This window comes from Vanellus vanellus (assembly GCF_965231255.1).
Source record: "Vanellus vanellus genome assembly, chromosome: 1".
Taxonomy (NCBI): Eukaryota; Metazoa; Chordata; class Aves; order Charadriiformes; family Charadriidae; genus Vanellus; species Vanellus vanellus.
In genome coordinates, this window is record NC_138905.1 from 123,036,680 (window position 1) to 123,058,970 (window position 22,291).

General features: G+C 44.6%; 1 protein-coding gene across 3 annotated transcripts in view; it reads left to right on the forward strand.

Annotated features, from left to right (window-relative positions):
- Positions 1–2,489: 2,489 nt before the first annotated feature.
- ABCG1 (ATP binding cassette subfamily G member 1) overlaps positions 2,490–22,291 on the forward strand; it is a gene marked incomplete at both ends in the record, with an annotated part of 58,138 nt that continues 38,336 nt past the window's right edge. The window contains 3 exons of one of the 3 annotated variants that reach the window (XM_082493692.1): positions 2,490–2,531; positions 6,015–6,258; positions 17,383–17,424. In XM_082493692.1, coding sequence (XP_082349818.1) covers positions 2,490–2,531; positions 6,015–6,258; positions 17,383–17,424 — 328 coding nt within the window. The remainder of the gene's footprint in view (positions 2,532–6,014; positions 6,259–17,382; positions 17,425–22,291) is intronic. The other 2 variants (XM_082493693.1, XM_082493694.1) reach the window with 2 other exon arrangements.

The following is a 22,291-nucleotide window of genomic DNA, read 5'->3' on the forward strand; positions in this document are numbered from 1 at the left end:
ACACATTCACTAAGGTCAGGGTATCTCCTGTTCTCTCTCTGTATTTCATTCCTCCTCACAGTTAAAACATGTCATGTATTTACACAGTTTGTTTTACCCCATAAATGCCTTAAACATATACAACAGTATTTCCACAGCCCTTTTCGGATCCTGTAGGTAGGTAATACAGCCTTCTCAATGTTTCTAAGGGAAAATAAAGGAGACAAGCTTGAATAAATTTTAGGTGCTATAGACCAAATGCTCCAAATGAAGTTAATTAGAACCGTGGACCCTCACTGGAAGAATGCTTCATAATTTCTCTTTATTTCTAACATTAGGAGATAGTTGTATTTCAAATTTCTTCTTAAACACAGTTCAAGCCTTCAGTGAAGACTCCTGGATGGGGCCAGCTATGTTCGGTCTTGCATTCCACAGCAGGTGGGCATTTCTTCCTCAATACATGAGTTATAAGTAAATAATTTTCTGCAACATCTATAGAGGGAATCCAAGGTCAAACTCAGTGAGTCTCCACACTCTATTCCTTGGCAATAGGATGTAGTGGATGGTAAAAGTTTGTATGTTTCCAAGAGGGAGTCTTCTCTCAATGAAGAGATATCTACTGAGGGTTACTAGCACATTCAGGAGAGACAGCTACTTCAGGAAGTCCTTGAGTCAAAAATGGCTGTAAGCTGGGAGAGCATCAGGCAGACATCCGATACAAGCCAGCCTTGTGCTTAAGCTCTTCTTTGAGCATCCATGCCCTGCCCACTGCCAAGGGCGATGGTACTGCGGGAGATGGTCCCCCATCTGACCCGGCACAGATGTTCTGTGCAGCAGTTCCCTCCCCGCAGTGCTGTGCCACCTGCGGTAAACACCCCTCCACAGCTCAGCAAGGACAAAATACTTACTTCCAGGGGCTTTGTGAAGATTACCTCGGTGTCTGTACACTGCTACGTGAGCACCAAGCATTATGGCAAGCTCCCTGGGCAGAAGATTCTTTACGGATTATGAACTTGTGTTTATAACGTTTGGTAGATGCTTTGAATCTCTTCCTGCTGCTTCCAGAGGAACAGAGGAGCCCCAGCATGCACGTTAAACAGGCCCCTGAGGGTATGTAACTGCAGAGGCATGTCAGATGGTTGGTGGGTCTTCCAGTATCTGGCTTCTTGGTGAACTGGCTGGGCAGAACCTTCTGCCAGTAGGTAGCATGAATAATGAATCTAACTCAAAACCTAGTCACAGATCTAGATTCAAGTCAGCAGTGCCAACACAACCCAAATGGCACGTGAACACCACCCACTGCACTTCAAGGGCAAGTGGGTGGTTCACGCCCAGTCTTTGCAGGACCTCACTGAAACGCAGGCCCTAGCTTTGAGAAGAACAAAGATGGAAACTCAGCGGCAACCTTCATAAAATCATAGAATTGTCTAGGTTGGAAGGGACCTTTAAAATCATCAGCTCCAACCATCAACCTAACATTGCCAAAACCATCACTAAACCATGTCCCTAAGCACCACGTTTACCCATCTTTTAAATACCTCCAGGGATGGTGATTCCACCACTTCCCTGGGCAGCCTGTTCCAATGTTTAACAACCCCTCCTGTGAAGAAATTTTTCCCAATATCCAATCTAAACCTCCCCTGGTGTAACTTCAGGCCGTTTTCTCTTGTCCTACTGCTTGTTACTTGGGAAAAGAGACTAATCCCCACCGTACTACAGCCTCCTTTCAGGTGGTTGTAGACAGTGATAAGGTCTCCCCTCAGCCTCCTTTTCTCCAGGCTAAACAACCCCAGTTCCCTCAGCTGCTCCTCATAAGACCTGTTCTCCTGACCCCTCACCAGCTTCGTTGCCCTTCTCTGGACACATTCCAGCACCTCAGTGTCTTCCTTTCTCTCCATCTCTGAACCACAACCTCTTGCTCAGCTTATAAACTGATGGCGCGTGAGTCCCAGGGCCAGAAGAGCCGTCTCCTTCTCCCGCGGGTGGGATGGCACAAGGAGATGGTGCTTCGATTCCCTATCACCTGGGGGGAAATGCCATCCCACCTCCCCTCCGGGAGCTCATTAGGATTCCGGCCCGCCAGCTCCGCCGGTTCGGAGCGCGGAGGCGATGCCCGCCAACTCTCCTCAGGGACGCCCCGACCAACCGCCTCCAACGCCCCGTCCCCGGGAGAAGCATCCGCCGCCCGCTTCGGCAAAGAAAGCCACGGCCACCCGCGGGACGGTCCCTCTGCCCACGCTCCCCACCGCCGGAGGGGCTGCCCGGCGGGCTGTGGGTCCGTCCTCCCCTTTTCTTCCTCCGGCACCACCCCGCCGTCGGCTTTCCTCAGCCCCGCGGGGGCGGGCCGGGGCGGAGGCGGCCCCAGCCCCAGCGCGGCGGGAGGCCGCTCCTTCTCTCCCTCCCTCCCGCAGCCAGTCTGGGCGGAGAGGCGGCACTCGAGGGCTACGCGCGACGCCGGCGGAACGGGCAGCCGCCACCGCCAGCAGCCGGGCGGGTAGCGGGGCACACACATGGCATGTCTGATGGCGGCTTTCTCCCTGGGCACCGCTTTGGTAAGGCGCGCCCTTGCCCTCCTCCCCACCTCCCTTCCGTGGGGTCCGCGGATGAGGGGCGGGCGGACTGGGCGACGGAGCAGAGGGCTACGTGGGGCGCCTTTCCCGCTCTCCCTGAGGGAAAACCGGGGCCGGTCGGTGGGTCCGGGGCCGCGTCCCGCCGGTGGGGTGCGGGACAGCCGTGTGCCCCGTCCCCATGCTCAGCGGCGAGGTGTTGTGAGAGGGGACGGCGGCGCATGGCGGGGACTTGACCGCTGGTTACCTCTGGGCTGTGGCGAAGAATTAGCGGCGGCTGCGAGCATGCTCCCTGCGCCGCTGCGCCCCGCCGCCTTCCGAACAGATTTGCGGAGGGACCGTAACCTTTGCATAACGCCCGGGCACATGGGCGGGGGGGGGGGGGGGGGGGACACGGGCGACGGGGACGCGCTGAGCGGGAGGCGGTTGGGGAAGGAGCGGGCAGAGCCCGCGGGACCGTCCCCGCCGCGCCCGGTGGTCGCCGGCGGGCGACCCGGCTCCTCACGGGGGAGACACCGACTCCCGGGGAAATAAAGCTGTGGGAAACCCGCGAAGGCGTGAGCGCCGTCTGTGGGGACGCGTGAGGGTCATGTCTGTGATGCGCCGGGGAAGCTGCCGTGGGAAGCAGTAGGAGGGTGGTGGTGGTGGTGGACATGAGGAAAGGAGTTCGGGGGTGTTTGAGGAGCAGTTCCGCAGAGCTCGGGTAGGTCTGTGGCTGTGGTAGCCACGGGGGTTGCCCACCTCCTGGCAAGCAGGGGTGATGCTGTGGCTGGGAGCCATCTCCACCACCCCAGGGGCTTGGGGGAGTCCTCGCCCATAGCAGGTGGTCCCCAGGGGGGATCCTCGTCCAGCAGGTGGTCCCGCGGGGGGGGAAATCCTCACCCATGGCAGATGGTCCCCGGGGGGGGTATCCTTGCCCATAGCAGGTGGTTCCTGCGGGGAGGGGGGCATGTGATGGAGGGATGGCAGGGTTCTGTCACAGTCTGCTGAAAACGGGCATTTCAGTCCGCCAGGTGATTGAAATGGTTTGGTTAATGTCCCAGGAACACAAGTTGCTGGCTTCACACTCCCGGATGATTAAGTAGGCAGAGGCAAGGACCTTGTCCAAAGGATGTTTGTTTTGAAATTGGTCTAAACTGGAGAAGCTCTGACCGACCCCTGAATGTTCAAGGTGACCTGCTCATTGAGAGTTAGTTTTTGCATATTTCCTCTGGTGTGTGAAGCTGCTCGGTAGTTCCTCTGAACCAAACAGCTTATAAGTGCCAAAGTAAGCCTTGAAAACATTCAGGAAAGAATGTTGTTAACTCACCTTCTCTTATTTTTTAGGAAAGAGGGAGGTTCCCTTTAGTTGTTCAGTTCTAAGATGTTTCACATTACTCTTGTTCTGTTCAAATTACATGCCATTACAGTCAACTATTTAAGAAATTGGGAGTAAGTGTTACTAGATACCTGACCTCTGAGTAAGTTGAGGGCATGATTAAAATCACTTTCTTGAGAAAATGTGTTAAGCAGAGCTGATTTTTACATCCAGAACTTGGGGCTTGTGCTTGAAGAACCCGATGACACTAGCTATATAGTGGTTATGTAAGACTTTTTTTAAAATGTTTTTCATCAGCATTCATGACAACTGACTGATCTGAGCAGCACTGCTTTTGCAACATAAATGGGAAGACCGCTAACCATGACAGAGAGGGTGAAAATGATGCAGTGAAAAGGAGGCCACGTGACTTATTAGTTGCATTGGGGGACAAGTAGGGGGAGACAGTGGCATGACCTACAACTCTTTATTTGAGGGTCTTCAACACTGGTGCCTTGAAATGTAGTGTCGCAGATATGCTTTCCAAGAGATACCTCTCGGGACACATGCAGTGTTGAGCAGATGTGACAGCATGGAAAGCCTAGCACATAAGCCAGCTATGGAAGTCTTTTCCAATACAGATCTGCTTTAAAAATCCTAAATTTTCTAATGGGCAGCTGTGCAGATGTTTGGCCCTGCTTATGACATACTCCAAACAACAGATGAGAACGAACACCTCCTGAACTGTTGAAAATTCTGTTTAGCTGAGGAAAATTAATGATTTTTTTACTTCTGGCTTTATACTCTTATACTGTTGATACTGGTGCAAGGTGCCCATGGAGGTAAAAGCAATGGGAAAAGTTCAGATTTTGTGTGCATAATAAAAAAGAAGACAAAGGTAGGTGGCAGGTCATTGTCATGGTCAGGAGAGATTCAGTCCAAAAAATGCCAAGTGGAATTTCACTGAGTGCTACAAGACTTCATAGCGGACTTCCAGTACCTAAAGGGGGCCTACAAGAAAGCTGGAGAGGGACTTTTTACAAAGGTATGTAGTGATAGGACAAGGGGTGATGGCTTCAAACTGGAAGAGGGTAGATTTAGATTGGATATTAGGTAGAAAATTTTCACCCTGAGGGTGGTAAGGCACTGGAACAGGTTGCCCAGAGAGGTTGTGGAAGCTCCATCCCTGGAGGAGTTTAAGGCCAGGTTGGATGGGGCTTTGAGTAACCTGATCTAGTGGGAGGTGTCCCTGCCCATGGCAGGGGGGTTGGAACTAAATGATCTTTAAGGTCCCTTCCAACCTAAACCATTATGATTCTATGATTCTGTGGTGAGCAGAGCATAGTAAGAGGTATGTCTGTAAGCATAAAGCGTTGACCTTACCGTGTCAGCAGTGTAAGTACTGGAGCATGGTTTAATATATTTATGTAGCTAATAAGATTTCCGTTAAGGTTCACTGTCAAGCAAGGAAAGTGTGCAAGGATTTTTGGGTGGAAAGCGCTGTGCTTTCCTAACAGACCTCTAGGAAGGAAATTGTACTGTTCCAGGTTGCAAAGTCTCCAGAACTATTGTTGCAGGAGCAAATAAGGCACAAAATAGTACATTTCAAAATTTGCAGAAATGTAACTTGTGCAGTTTCACATTTACAGCAGTATATTCTTATCCAGAGGAATATGAGCTCTTAGACTTTTTGAGTGGTTGTCTTTTGAAATGCCTGCACAAACAATAGTTCAGCTAGCTCCCTTCCCCCTTCAGCTCTGTCCCAATACAACCCCTGGAATTGGAGTAACTAGAACCAAATTCTTTGAGTGCATGAGAAACCAAATACAATGGGGCCTGAACTTACAAATGTTGTATTAATCTGCTGCAAGAGCTACTCTGTTCTGAGGATACTAATGTGCTGTGTATATACCCTTCGAGGGGAAACTGGTGCTTAAGGAACTGCCCTTTGTGTGCTGCAAGTGCAAGAGCTCTTTTACCTCTTCTGTCAAGACAGTGGCAGAACAAACAAAAGATTGTTTTATTTTTTTTTCCCTTTCACCTTTCAGCGCATTACTGTTCTGAATTCTTGTGTTATTTAAATAATAATTCTTCTCATGCAGAAGGTTTTGAAATGTGTTGCTAAACAAAAGCCTGTGAACTTTGTCCTTTCTCCAACTTTTTCCCTCTAGACCGGCAGCAATTCTGCTTGTACCATGGCTGAGCCAAAGTCAGTGTGTGTTTCAGTGGATGAAGTGGTCTCAAATGGCACAGATAACCAAGATGTTCGGCTGATGAATGGACACTTAAAAAAAGTGGACAATACTCTGACAGAAGCTCATCGTTTCTCCTACCTACCCCGCAGACCAGCTGTGAATATTGAGTTTAAAGAACTGTCATACTCTATCCAAGAAGGGCCATGGTGGAGGAAGAAAGGTGAGGAAAATTTAATGTTTTGGCTAACATTGCCCATGTGGGTGGTCATGATAGGTGGAATGAGTCTGTTGTGGATGGCAAAGCAAAGCGAGTAAAAGGAGTGTGTTTTCACAGTTGTTTTTTCCTTGGCTTCTTGATACAGCCACTGCTCTGCAGCTGGCACTGGGGAACTTTCCCGGAGCCTGATGCAGTGGGGTGTATGGCCCCTTGCACTCCAAGAAACCGTACATGCAGCAGTTCATACAACTGCTTATTTTTGCCTCCCAATTCTAAAGTATCTGAAGTAAATATAGCATTGCTGTGCTGCCAAATATCTGTCCGGTGATCTTGCATGTCTACAATATATTGTTGAGGGTGGGAAGAGCATGCAGTAGTTTAAAGATGGGGGTGGGGGGAAAGAGAGTGTTTTTTTTACTTTTGCAATTGGCTGGTTTGTGAAATGGTTTGGTTGTTTTTTCAGTAGTCTTTCAGAACAGCATGCATGTCAGAATTTCAGAAGGCATTTGAAACCAGGATAAAAAATACTGTCCTAAAATGCTGTGTTTGGAAATAAATGCTGCGAGCTGTAGGAATGTCAGCTCATCCATGTCTCTTGGTGTTCTACAATGCATCTCTCTAAGCTTACCATTTCTTTTGACTGATGAAATCACTGGCTATTGCTAGGACTGAATCCTGAGGTTTAGTCAAGGGCCAAGATGCTCCTGCTAGCTGCTTTGCTAATAGTACACAGCAAAGAGTTCACGACCTACAACACAGGCACACCAAAATGATACAGATATTGAATGCATCTCAAGGAAGTGAAGTGTTACTGCTTTGCTCTCACAATCCAGTTTCACTTATAGCTGGTTCAGAGACAGCGTCAATTGTTCTGTTGCTGATTTATTGATGGGAGTAAGGAGGGCATATTCAGCTCTTCTTCATATGCTCTTTGTCTATTCTGGTTCTGAAAGGTGGGTGTAAGGTGGCTCTATCCTTTTTCATCTGCTTTGCATTCGTTCTTTTTGTACCTTCATCTGTTTTGTGTAGCCATGTGTTTCCTAGAGGGTTTTTGTTTTTTGTGTGTGCGTGTGACTAGCCATCTCTGAAAGGAAAACTAGGTCGTGCAGTGAATTCCTGCTAGCAAAAAGAAGTAAGCCCAAGAGAAAATATTGAAATCTTCAGGAGAATTTTGTGCACTAAATGACATAATTGCTCTTCCTTGAGGAATTCTCTCTTAGTAACGTAAATTGGTATGGTTGTGTGCTTTAGTTCTTTTTAAGAGATAAGCCCTTGCCAATGCACCGCTCACCTGAGCCATACTTGATACTTGCGCTTGCTCTGAATCTGTAAATCCGCTGCCATAAAGGTTCCACTTGAAATTGTTTCACAAAGTACATTGCTGCTGCCTGGAAATTGTCATTATCACAACACCAAGGCTTTAATAGTCTAAAAATGTGTGGTATGAACAACACTTGATCTGCTACTGTATGTGGACAGTCTGTGCATACGGTTACTCATTTGTTGAGGGATGTGCAAACTTGAGGCTCTTATGTGTCTTTCTTCATCAAAACTGTACGTGTACACACCTGCTGTCTTTTAATTCTTTATTAAAATTCCATGTAGCCATACTATCCATAGGAGAACAACTTGGTTTGGCAGCAACTTTTGTGCGTTCAAAATTATTTTTATCTTATCAGACCAAACTCAAACATTGAATTTCCCCCTGCCCCCCAAGAAATGGAACTATGCCAAAGTGTCTCATGTGAGGTTTAAAAACTTGATGTTTTTAACTGGATCTCTTTCTTGGCTAAAAGTGATTGAGGGGTTCTAAACCAAAAACCTTTGTCCACATTTGCTGACATGTCTGAGTGACTTTGCTTGAACAAAAGGGCACATCCTGACAAAATGTCCTGCTGCTGAAAAGGACTGGTTGCAGTATTAAGCTCTAGGGCATGGCTGGCTACAACTCTGTCACTACACTTTGATTTGAAGGAGGAGATTAAACTTTTCTGGCTCTCTGTGAGCAGGATTTCATATTTTCCCACCCTCACCTGGTCTTGCACCATATGTCTTTCCTTGGACCACTAAGGACAGCTTCTGAGCGGCTGTGAGGCATGCTGTCTGCCAGTAGGTCTTGGCACTCTTCTGCTAGCCAAGGATCTAAAAAAGACTTGGGGGTGGGGGTGGGGTGTTACAGTTGACACCAAGCTGAATATGAGCCAAAGTGTACTCTTACTGCAAGTAAGGTAAACCACACAGTAAGCTACCTTCAGAGGACCTGCCCAGATGGAGGCAAGTTGTTACCCTTCTCAACATCGGTAAGAGCACAACTGGAGTACTGTATCCAGTTTTGGGCCCTCCAGATCAAGAGAGATTGGGAAGCTGGAAAGGGTCTGTCAGAGGGGTAAAAAATTGGTTAGGGGACCTACAAAGGGAGGCTGAGGAAGCTGGGCTTGTTCGGTCTAGCGAAGGGGAAGCTGGAGGATGATCTTGTTCTGACATACAACTACCTAGAGGGCAGTTATAAAAGCAGTGGAGCCAAACTCTTGTCAGTAGTGCCAGCTGATACACAAGAGCCAATGGCCACATATTGCAGTTTGGGTGGCTTCTGGTGGAAATATCAGGAAATATCTATTCACCAGGAGGTTGGTGCAACACTGTGACAAGTCACCCAGAGAGGGTGTGCTTTCTCCATGTCAGGGGCTGTAGAAAATTTTGCTGGGCAGAGGCACAGCTGACCTGATCTTGTGTTGGTGATCATCTTGCTTTCAGGTGAAGGCTGGACTAGGTGACCTCCAAAGGTCCCAACACTCCTATGATTCAGTGCCAGATTACTAGCCAGATTACAGAAACCTTCTGCAAACAAACTTTCCTCCCAGCCATTTTCCCTACTTCAGGGACTGACCCAAAGTATTTGTTTTAACAGAAAAGGTTTTCCATTAGAGAAATAGAAAACTGAGTTTTCTAAATTGTCTCAAGTGAAGGTAAAGACTGAACTGTCAGATTCCTTGAATTGTTTTAGCGGTTCTGCAATAGAATTGTTTGTGTGCAATTTGGGATGTCTCTATTTAAAACCAGGGGGCTTGTAGATGAATACATTACAGGTAAAACTATTCTGAATGCCTCTTGCTGGTTTCTCCTCCAGTAGGAAACTGGGACTTTGCAGTGGGTTTTAATCCATCTCTGCTCAACAAAAGGGCAATATTGTGCCTTGAAACACTGGTGGATGTTTCAGCTCTACACTCCTTGTGGGTTCCCTGTGCTAAAAGGATCTGTCATTGCCATGATGTGAAATTTTTAAATTCACTTTTTTATGAGAAGTATAGCAGAAAACATATTCCTGAAGGTACAAAGTCCAGTGTAGGAAATGCAACTGATTTTTCTAAAACAGTAAACTTGTATGCACAAGCTGAAAAAAATAAATAAAATGGGAGATGTTTCTCAGTTCAAATCGTTCTTGGGTGCTGGTCGTGGCAATAAGCGATAAGGAATGCTGTTATGAAAATGTCCCTTTTAAATAATGGTGTTTCTATTCTGAAATGGAGCTTGGAAAAAAAAGTCTGCTATTTCTACATCTTTCTCCGTGACTGTAATCAATTAGTTAAAACCTTTCATGAGTGTTAGATCACAAAGGGAGAAGTATAGTTTCTTTGCAAAGGCAATTTGTGCCAGTATGTTGGAGAGGAATTGAACTGAAGAGCAACAACAAAAATATGTACTCCCTTCAGTAAAGATGGTATTGTGAAATAATGTTCAGGTTAGGCTCTAAATTAACAAAAGGAGGAATAATTATTAATGCTGCCATTGTGTTCTGTACTTAGCTGTATTGTTCAGACAATGAAACTCAAGGTATGTAATACCATTTACTTTTAATTAGAAGCCCAAAGAAATGTGAATTTGTATTGCTTGTCAACAACAAAGAAGCTAAATAAGCCATCACAGATTTCAAATTAAAAATTTTCATTGATTTGTGTCTCAGCCTTAGAATGCCTAATTTATCTATTAAGTCTCATTTTCTCTTTAAAAATAGGGAAGGACGTTTTCATTCTTGGATTTATATGGTAAATGCCATTCTACTCATTTTAACGAGGTTTTATCAAATTCATAGCAAAGACTGGTGTGACTCTGGGCCTGATTCATTCATGGTGTAATTCCTCTTGAAGTCAGTGATATTAGCAGGGAAGGAATCTGCTAGGTGAGTCCTTGATCAAAACAGCTCTATCTGACCCATTCTGTTCAGTAGGCGTTCTTACCAATATGGGAATTTGGAAAAGGTTACAGAGGTAAAAGTTTCAGAAAGTCTCAGATGACTTTGTCATTTTCCCCATAAATCTTCGAGGGAATTAGTCAACTGCTAGAATCAACTCTTTCTTCGCTTTTGGAGGAAAGAGATTGATAAGCAACTTAATCCAGATCTTGTGAGGGTAAGGATCTTCCAGAACCAAAAATGTGTCTCTGTCTTTGAATCCAGCCTTTGTTCAAGCGTGTGTCAGGGGTCTCCTGCGGTGAGCAAGGTTCCAGATTCACAGAAGAGAGCTGCAGGACTGCTGGATCAGGGACAATATGTTGTAAGATTAAGATGAACTGGCAAAGCCAGAAAAAAGAAACTTAAGCACACAAAGTAATAATAGGGTCACTTTGTCCAAGAATGCTTTCTTCTTTCTTTTAGGATGAGGGAGCTGGCTGACTTGGAGGGGAAGAAAAAGAGGAGAGTCCTCTGTTAGATCCATTGTGGGCTTCTTAAATGAGGAAAAGCAAGATCTACAGAGCTTCAAAACAAACTGTGGCCAAAATTTCAGTCTCGTCACAAAGCCATTTATCTAAGAGTTGAAGGAGAGATCTGAAAGCAGATCTTATCTTGGCTTCTGAACTGTCTGTTTAAACTGCAGTTTGAATTGGAAATCACAGAAACATATCTTGGTTTTACCAGTTCATAGAAAAATTGTAGATACATAGGTTTTAATTCTAGGACTACCTGAAAACTGTTTGCAAGAGGATTTCAGAGAAAAGCCAGTGCCTTAGCTTTTTGCTGTTTTTGTTAAAAACATCATATAGTAATCTAAGTAGAATGAGTGGTTTGGGGATAAAATTATGGATCGTCCTAAATACAGAGAGGGCACAAAAAGTACTTTGGAGCGTTCTGTCTTGGTCGTATTCATTCAGCTTTACTTTGAAAAGATATATACATTCTACATACCCACCAAAGGACATTTGTCCTGTTGTTTCTAGATGGTTTTGTTACAACGTAGGATGGAAATGCTGTCCCTATATAACTCAAGTGCATCCAGGAAGAAATTAGTAATAAATTGGCTTTCAAAACTCCCCAACAACTCAGGGATTACTCCCCCCCCACACTTCTCAGTATTCATGGTTAATTAGGCAGCGTTTTAGTTGGAAATTTCTCCGTTGTTATTTTTAGGACCATAATGACTCATTTGTGCTGCGTTTGAGTGTAAGTTCTTTAGTAACCTCTGAGGGAAAGGGCTCCAGCCGGTCAAGATGCGGCGGGTATTTTTATGGAGCGGTCTAGTAGCAATAGAGAAATCTGTGCTCAGCAGAAAATGTGATATTTCTGTTATTTTGGATTTGTTCTAGTGGCTCAGACCCTGTGGAAACAATCACCCAGAGAGGTGCTGTCTTTTCTCACAAGATTGTTGCTTCATAGCTTTGAGATTCAGCAGATTAAACAGGAGGCGTGGAAGGAGGGGAATGGAGGACTGTGCTTATTCTGAATGGCTCTGTAATGTCCGATGGGGAAATACGGAGTCTTTGGGAGGTTGTTTGATATTCATGAAATGCAAAAAGTGCCCATCACAGTCTGAGGTAGTGTCACCAGAACAGATAGATACCTACATTTCAGCTCGGAGGTCTGTATATTGTGTTAATACTGATCTCTGCATAAGATGGAAACAACCCACTGTCAAATCGTCAGCAGGGATTTAAACAGGCTGGGTTTCGCTGATTTGCTTTGGTGCTCTGTTACGAATTAGTTCTGGTACATGTGCTTGGACAGACCTGTTTTCTTTCTATTTAGTTAGGCTTTTTTTGCTGCATCCTTTCTGTGACTTCATTTAACAGATTTCAACCCCCTCCCCCCCCCCCGCCGGAGATATCTGAAGACCCAAATGAAAAAGGGGAGGAGGGGGGGGAGGGGAGTGGAGGATTTGCCCTAAATTATTTGCTAATCCTTGCTGGAGGAGTCGGAAAAAGCCTGCCCTCATCCCCAGCAGGTGCACTGCGGTAGAGGTGCCGCAGGCAAGGCACAGCTCTCGCCCGGCGCGGTTACTGGCGGGCGATGCACTGTAGTAACCCGGCGGTGATGGTGATGCTCTCGCCTCACCGCATGAGCCCTGGTTGGCTGCTCCAGGCGCTGTTGCTAAGATGGGAGGAAAAGATGCAGAACAGTAGAGAGCGAAACCCACTTTGCAAAAGAGTGTTTGGGGTTTGGGTTATTTTTTTTTGTTTTTCCCTCTTTTGCCTCTCTCTGACAGATGGGTTGTATTGTTTTCGTCCATTTTTGCCTGCTGTGTCTGAGAGTGAGTTTTTATCTCAGGGAGCAGGATGTATGCAAATTAAGATCCATATGTTAGAAAGAATAAACAAGTTAAGCTCGTTGGAAGGAACTGCAATACTAGTAAAAAGCTCTTCAAGTAAATTGTGTATTCTCTTTCAGTGACTTAAAATGTTAGCAAAATTAATGGAAATGAACATGATTTTTAGCACAGGATTTCTAAATGCATGTTTCAAACTTGATAAAATCCATACAGTTTTTCTTTTAACACTTAAGCTGTTTCAAGATGGTAAAAATATACTGAGTAGTCACTCTTACTGGAGTAGGTCATGGAGTTTTATTAAGTGATATATAACTCTTCCTAGCATCCTCTTGCATGGGTTGTGTAAAACAGAGGTTATTGGGGACAAGTCTTGGTCAGCCCCTTTGTCTGATCCTTCTACTATTTCCCGGGTGAATATGACCTTACTTCAGCATTACTTATTTTCCTCTGTGTGGAACCCATTGTTATTGTTGTGGGTTTGTTTTGGGTGTTTTTTTTTGTGCCTGGAGCTTTTTTTTTGGAAATGTGTCTGAGTTTGACTCAGTGAGTGTTGGTCATTGATTCTTTGTGTGAGTAGAACACATTTTTCTTCTTTCTCTTTGCCATATTGTTTATTAAAATTAAACATAACAATGACCTGACTGTTTTTCATTCTAGGTAATGGTTTAATACAATAAATTTTATTAGTTGCTCTTGTGAAAAATTGGGTCCAAGGAACAAAGTTTTGGAGAGATAGATACCAATTAAAACATCTCAGAATTTATATACCAGGGAAGTGGTGATGGCAGTGGTGATGATGAGTTGTGGGGAGTTTGAGCTATGGTCTCCACTGTTTCCATCTCACGGTAAGCATGTGTTGGGGGCTGGCTGTAACTCACCCTGACAGCCCGCCACTATAACTTTCTCTACACTGAGTGGGATCTGATGAAATGCTTTGCTGTCACACACAGAATCACAGAATGGTCAGGGTTGGAAGGGATCTCTGGAGATCATCTAGTCCAACCCCGCCGCCAGAGCAGGGCTCTACCTATATGCAGCCTTGTCTTGCTCAAGGTGTTGAGGAGGTAGAGACAGCATGCACCATCATATGAGTGTACTTTTTCACATTTCAAAGTAGAATTCAGTCCATAGTCTGAAGATACATCCGAAGTCAGAAGGCAGATGAAGCAAGAGTCATTTTGCAATTAAAGGCCTCAGGCACCTGATGGTTGATCAGGGTTCTCCATAACCTCAGTAAAAGGAAAGAGAAATCACAAAAGCAACCAAGAATAGGAGGTAGCTCAAGAGTAAAAATGGTGTTAGAGTCCATTTTTACTTGTGTCTTTACATGCCATTTTGGAAAGTGCCTTCTGGAAGCCCATGGTGTCTAAATTTACCTGCTTACTAAGGCAGGTCTTTTGTTCTCAGGGGATTAATATCTCAGAGTTCAGCTCTGTATTCTCTAAGAAATTAATGGCTTCACATTTCCCTGTAGTATTGTTCTTGTAGGTAAACTGGCAGGCTTTGGGAAGACAGAGTTCAGGGAACATGATACTACTCAAAATGTGGCAGACCCTCACAAGGAATATTCAACTGCATTATAATTTGCAACTGTACCCGTTACACTGATGACTACCTATGTCTCTACTAGAAAACAGTGTTTGGTCTCACTATTAAAATGAACATCTCAAGACTTACTTCAAACAACATGCAAGGAGAATCCCAGCAAATTTACATGGTAGTTTAGCACGCAGGAATGAACTGATCTGGATTTAAAATTAAAGCATTGCAAACTGAAGGGTGGGTGTTCAGTCTCAAGATGAATGTCCTTAAAGCAAAAGCTAAATGCATTAGTCAAAAAGGCCATGCCTTATCCTCAGAACCTCTGTGACTTGCCCATTTGAGATGCGTAAGGATGTGTGTCTAACATTAAGACTGAGTTTTTCACAAAAATAAGCTGGGAGTTTAGGTCAGCTTGTCATTATATGAAGTCAGAGAAGGTTCAGCTGGCCTGGTGTCCCTTCTCTGACAGCAGATACAGCTGAATCCTTGGGGAAGAGTTCAAGTGCAGGAAGGCAAGTGTGTAGTAGCATTTCCCTGAGTTCTTGCAGCTCAGAGGTTGCTCAGTATCTTTGTGTTTACTAGCTCTTGATGCATTTTTCTTTTATAAAATCATTCACTTACTCTCTGAACCTAAGCGGGCTTTTTGGTGTTCATGCTGTCACCTAGCTATTTGCCTCCCTTTTCAAACCTTTCAGGAGTAAGGTGAATGGTACATAGCCCGATGAAGATTCACCAAGACTCAGGGGTTAGCTTTCTTCATTGATTGACCACTGACTCCTACTCTTTTGTTTCCTGTTGCTTTATCTGCTTTCTCATTTATTTGAGAACTGGCCATCTACCTTCATCTTGTCAGATTCCCTTATTTAAGAACTTTATTAATAAAGACCTTGTTGAAACACGACATCCATGACAACAAAATGGCCCTCTTTTTTAGGTGTTACTTCCAAAAGACAGCACGTGCAATTTATATTACCAAGTCTTGTATCAGAGTTCTGCACAAGATCTGTCTTTTTTCTTTATCAAAAGCATTGGGACAATAACAGGCTGAGATGTTAGTGTTTCAGATTGCCTGCCCACTGTGCAGGCTTTGAACCTAGAAGCTAGCAATTTTTGTTTAACACCATTGGTACAGATGGCAGCAAAACCACCAGCCCTTACTTAAGCTGTACCATGTAGTACAGTTCTCTAGTATGAAGGTAATTTACAAGAACAGCTTTAGTGCCTGGGACTGGCAGAGTCCTCCTCATCAAGCCCAGGACCAAGCTGTAGCAGGCACCTTCATGATATCAAAGCCTGTGTTAATTTGGAAGTGGAAAGATTGAGGGTCCTCAAATCCATCCAAATGTAGTCACATTTTCACCAACTTTCAAATACATGAAAAGAAGTTACGGTATAATAAAATATGTATGGAAGAGTTGCTGCCATTTTCAACCAATTCTTTAACTTGCTCATCCCCAAAACAACATGTTAAGTATGACATAAAAGGATCGCAGCACATACATAGAAGGCCAAGCAATTTTGGTTGCTTTCAGTATCTCTTTGAATCTCAATGGCTTCCTACAAGTAGATGTTCTTATCTATTTCATTTATTCCTGAAATAATTATCAGGAGGTCTGTTGAAATATCCTACTGGTGATGATTCAGGTATTTGAAAATGGCTCCCTTGTGAATTATGTTCTTTAGTGCAGATGTTTGATTTAATTTGACCTTTGGATACTTTGTCTTTTAGAAAAGAAGATTTCAGAATGGATATTTAATACAGAATGTAAGTCATAGTGTAAAATACAGAAGGACTAGTGCTGTGTAAGTCTCTCTGGAATGAGGGCAAAATAATTCTGTCTAGGAAATGGTGTGGCTGACGACGCATGTTACAATATGTCTTGAGCCACGCTGCGGGAACCTTTGTAACTGCATTTCCCAATTGGACTTTCTTGTGGCTGTTAGACTTGTATTCTCATTTACAGTTCATTTAGACTTTGCTGATTTCAGGGGGAGAAACAGATGCACTCTGAAGACTTAATTCTCTTCAGAGAGGATAGGGATGAAGCCGTCCAAATTCTTATCAGAAAGAAGTACGCCGAATTACATAATGTCGAACTGAGTTAACCACTTGTTTGTTTGTTCATTTTTCGTTCATATCTGTTTCAAAGAAAAATAAATGGCAGAGACCTTGGCTTTACAAGATAATTTACCATCTGCCTCTTATCTAGTATCTACAGCCTACATCTTTTGTGTAAGAATCACATTTCTTCCTGCTTTGCATAATAACAAATGTTGTTTATAATTGTAGTACATCTGCTACAGGAGAGAGGAGAAGATGGAACATGCAGTGGTCAGGCTCCTGGGTCAATGAAAACGAGAACTCTGCTCTGTCTCTTGCTGATCTTCAGAGGGTAGGCTTTTTATACCAGATGAGAAGAAAGGAATGTCAAATGAAGTGATGCACCTTATTAACTAGGTGAAATTTGAAGAAAAAAAAATCCAGAGGTTTTAATACTCTTATTAAGCAATGGAGTTAAATTCTGCCCTGTTGCATCTGTTTTGTGCTTGTGGAAGCAAGTCAATCGGATGAGGCGAGGCTGCACCAACAGCATGGCTAGCATAATTCTTTTAGTCATGATCCAGTTATTACCTCAAGTGCTTCAGAAATTAAACACTCTAATAGCACCAGCATGACAGGGCTAAAATTGGTAAATGAGTACACAATTAAAAGGCAGGCAATTGAAGGTAAATATTTGCTATTAGAGTAAGGGAAGTTATTTTTTTCTGGGTCAGAAAGCCACGAACATCCCCTAGTTTATTGAATATGAATATTGAGGCCTGGCTGTCTAAAATAACTATTTGAGGCTTATAAAGCTGAAGCCTGTGGATGGCTGTCTGGGACTAAGTTCCTCTTCCTTCTCCACTTAGAGAGGTGAAGGTCATATGCTGCCGCCAGAGAAAGCTGAGAGTCAGAAAGATAAGGAAAAATGCAGAAGGGTGCATCTGTGCACAGCTGGCCATGGAAAGTTACTCTCTTGGGTTTTGGTTTTGACCCTGAATCTTGGAGAATTGTTTGAAGAAGAATTTGCCCCAGAGGAGCCAACTGACAGTAAATAAATATTAAGCGTGCAGATGCTGGATCAGAAACCTTTCTGAAAAGCAGTTGGGTCAGATCTGTTTTGTAATCAGAACTGTGAGTTCTTCACAAGAAGTTTACCAGAGTTTCTAATTGTGGTGACTGTAAAACAAGGCTGCTGGCAGTAGCCAAATCTGGTGGGGCTTCAGGTCCCACAGGGATTCCTCCTGCCCCAGCCCAATTGGTACGTGACAGCTTTGGTTCTGGATTTACAGCTCCAGTTAGTAACGAGGTGGGGCATATATTCCCAACAGGCGCATGCCACACGTCCATATGTGCCATACGCTCAGCCAGCCATATGGACCAGCACAAGCACAGAAGTGCCTTTTTTGGCACAGATGGCACTTGTGCAAACCTGACCACCACCGATGGCTCGCCACTGTTGCTTCCTGCTGGCTGCTTGTGGGTTGCACACGTACACAAAGCAGGTCTCTCCACCAGTTGGTTTTGGACACTCCAGCAATCCAATCACTGGCAGACTCCTGCCTCCTCCAGTTGTTGGCATCTGGACTTACAAGCCCTCAGGCTTGCAGCCTCTCACTCCAGTGGTGAGTGCGTTGTGATATTTGCTAGCATTCAGGCACATGGGCTTGCAATAGAGAGCGCATTCACGCGGTAGATAGTTGGGAATAGTGTCTAGGAGGAGTACAGGTTGGACTGTGGTGATTGGGGGCAGGGCTCAGTCAGACAGGTGTACTGACCAGCTGCCTGTTCACATGCATCTGGGCCCTTTAATCCCCTTTTCCATCTGTTTTCTCAGGCTTGTTCCTCCTCAGTCCTTGATCTATCCCTTTCCCTGCCTTTGGCAATTCCCCTAAATGTCTTGTGATAAGTATTTCTGACTCTCTGTAATTCCTATAGCCACCTTGTGGCTGGTTCTACACCATCCCAAACTTCTGTTCACCCTGCATGACATGGTAAGTCCTAGTACCTTACAGGCCCTTCGCCCCCTCTCTCTTGCACGGCATTCCAGGGAGAGAGTTTCCCTGTTGACACATCTTGGTGGCCTCTCCTACAGGAACAGGGGTCCTGTCCTTTTCCTTTGAGCATCTTCAGAGTGGGTGATTCAGGGGACTGCGTTTACACTAGGTGGGTTAGTACAGTTGGTCGTCTAAGCCTCAACTCGGTCTTTGTGCTCAGTGTGACTGGCCTTTTATCATGTAACTGAGCAAAGACCATTTTTGGACCTTCTTGGCTGATTTGATTATTCTAAGCTTTCTATTTAAAAATAAATGAAATAATGTGCCTGGCCAGTTGCTTGTTGACGCGACATGGCAAGTTTCCCCGTGATGTAAGTCATCATTGAAGTGGAACTCAGACCAGCATGTTTTTACCCTCACATGTGAATGTTTCAGGAAGGTTGTGTGTAACTGCAAACAGGGAATTGAGTTGCTGCCATTCGTGATTATAATAAATCAGGTTCTGCTGTCTTAAAGGCAGAGTTATGACCGTTTGTGTGAGCTGCTATAACAAAAAAAACAGTCAGAGGAGCTTAGCAGACATTCCTGAAGAAGGTTGACTATTTGATTTCTTGTCTGGGAGAAAGACAATGTAAACCTCAAGGAGAAATACATCACCTGGAGTAGTCACATGTCCACGAACCTTGGCATTACTGTAAGAGCAGGTGTTCACAGAGAGTGATTGTGTCTTGTCCAGTAATAGTATGACACCTGGGGACACCAAAAGAAAGATAAAACTTCAGAATATGCATAGTAACACTTAAGATATTTAGTCTTTAGCCTCCAAACAGAAGTGTTAACGTCAGTCTCCTGAATCCCATATAGTCTTAATACGCCATGTACACATTATAAAACCAATGGACCAAATAAAAATAAAGCAGACCTTCCCATACAGGACATGGCTGCAGCATTTTAACACTCGGCATTTGATTCTTATTGACAAGTAGTAAAAATAAACTCCCCAAGCAAAGTGAGTTGGGGCAAAAAGTGGCATGCATTCTGCAATAAATAAAACTAACTTCGAAGCCAACCTACAACTCATCTCAGATATTCATACTATACCACTTTAGAAGTACAGGGCCAAATGAACCTTGAAATCACCGCAATAGCGTAGTCAATAGAGTTTACCCAAGGAACAGGTATTGATGGTCTGCCAGAAGTGTTGTCCTATGATAGAACATTTAGGACCAAATTCATCCCTGATATAAATTAACTGAAATGAATAAAGCTTGCTGAAGGAAGAGTGTGGCCTAATACCTACAAGACACTTTTTCACTCATTAGTATGGTATTGCTTCTTACCAAGACTAATAAATTTTCTTTTTAGTAATCTATGAATATATTGTATGTGCCTCGTCTTTATATATATAGACAAATATATTCAATATAATGTAAATATATAGATACAGCTAATATATTTATGCAGATATGTGTAAATGTGTGTGAGTATATATATACATACATAGTATCTCTGTTTTCTTATGTATATATGCACATACGCCCATAAACTCAGGTATGTTTATGTACAAAAACTGTCTGCGTATCACTATAACAAATATTTTTAAGATAACATTTTTAAAGAGGTGTATATTCCTCCTCCTTTGTAGTGACAAGATGATATAATTATAGAAAAGCAGTAACAACCTGATTTTTTTAAATGAAAAGCAAAAGAATATCAGTTGCTTAGAAGTGGTTCAAGTCTGTTGCTACAGGATTAACAGCATAACAAGCTAAAATAGCAGGAAAATGACTGTAAAATGGAAGCTGTTTTATCCACCTGAATGCCAGTGGTGTAAAGAATGGTATGAAGAAAAGACAGCATTTTGCTGATGCTTTTCAATAGGGACTTACTGCATTACATAAGTTGAGTAATTTTCTGCTTGCAGTCATTTCCCTCGTAATCAGATTGCTTGTGCTTTGTTCTTGTTTTCTTTAGAAGTTGTAAGAAAGAATGGGTTGGAGCTCTCATGCACATCAATGGTGGGTCCAATTCATACAGGTTTGGGCAATTTTCATAGAATCATAGAATGGTTTAGGTTGGAAAGGACCTCAAAGATCATTCAGTTCCAACCCCCCTGCCATAGGCAGGGACACCTCCCACTAGACCAGGTTGCCCAAGGCCACATCCCAGCCTGACTTTGAACACCTCCAGGGATGGGGCCTCAACAGCCTCTCTGGGCAACCTGTTCCAGTGCCTTACCACTCTCAAAGTGAAAAATTTCTTCCTAATGTTCAATCTGAACCGGCCCTCTTCCAGTTTAAAGCCATTCCCCCTCGTCCTGTCGCCACATGCCCTAGTAAAAAGTCCTTCCCCAGCTCTCCTGTAGGCCCCCTTTAGGTACTGGAAGGCCGCAATAAGATCTCCCCGGAGCCTTCTCTTCTCCAGGCTGAACAGCCCTAACTCTTTCCGCCTCTCCTCATAGGGGAGGTGCTCCAGGCCTTGGATCATCCTCATGGCTCTCCTCTGGACGCACTCCAGCAGGTCCATGTCCTTCTTATGTTGGGGACTCCAGAGCTGGATGCAGTACTCCAGGTGGGGTCTCACAAGAGTGGAGTAGAGGGGCAGAATCACCTCCTTTGACCTGCTGGCCACACTTCTTTTGAGGCAGCCCAGGATACGGTTGGCCTTCTGGGCTGCGATTGCACATTGCTGGCTCATGTTGAGCTTCTCATCAGTCAGCACCCCCAGGTTCTTCTCCTCAGGGCTGTTCTTCAGCCATTCCCCGCTGAGCCTGTACTTGTGCTTGGGATTGCCTCGACCCAGATGTAAGACCTTGCACTTGGCCTTGTTGAACTTCATGAGGTTGGCTTGGGCCCACCTCTGCAGCCTGTCCAGGTCCCTCTGGATGGCATCCCTCCCCTCCAGCGTGTCTACCTTGCCAAACAGCTTGGTATCATTGGCAAACTTGCTGAGGGTGCACTCAACCCCACTGTCCATGTCGCTGACAAAGACGTTGAACAGTACAGGTCCCAGTACTGACCCCTGAGGAACACCACTCATCACTGGTCTCCACTTGGACATTGAGCCGTTGACCGCAACTCTTTGAGTGCGACCGTCCAGCCAGTTCTTTATCCATCGAGTGGTCCATTTGTCGAATCTATGTCTCTTCAATTTAGAGACCAGGGTATCGTGTGGGACAGTGTCAAACGCTTTGCACAAATCCAAGTAGATGACATCAGTTGGTCTTCCCTTGTCCACTGCCGCTGTAACCCCTTCATAGAAGGCCACCAAATTTGTCAGGCATGACTTGCCCTTGATGAAGCCATGCTAGCTGTCATCAATCACCTCCTTGTTTTCTATGTGCTTCAGCAGAGTTTCCAGGAGGATCTGCTCCACGATCTTGCCAGGCACAGAGGTGAGACTGTCTGGCCTGTAGTTCCCTGGGTCTTCCTTGTTTCCCTTTTTGAAAATAGGGGTTATGTTTCCCCTTTTCCAGTCGTCAGGAACCTCGCGAGACTGCCACGACTTCTCAAATATGATGCCTAGTGGCTTAGCGACCTCATTTGCCAGTTCCCTCAGGACCCGCAGATGTATCTCATCAGGTCCCATGGACTTGTGCACCTTCAGATTCTTCAGGTGGTCTCACACTTGATCTTCACCTACAGTGGGCGGTTTTCCATTTTCCCAATCTTTGCCTTTGCATTCTGCATCATGGGCAGTGTGGCTGTTTATAACTGCCTGTTTATAACTGCTGACATCATTGTCTGAATTACCTTCTTTATTAAATGAGCATTATTGCTACTCACTTTCCTGCTGGGTGTAGAGGAGAGTATGCTTATGCACCAAATAAATGTGTGTCACTTTTGTTTGTTTAAATAGTGGTTTGTAGGTGACAGAAAACTGGAACAAGTGTCTGTCTTGGGGTGCAGAAGGAAAATACC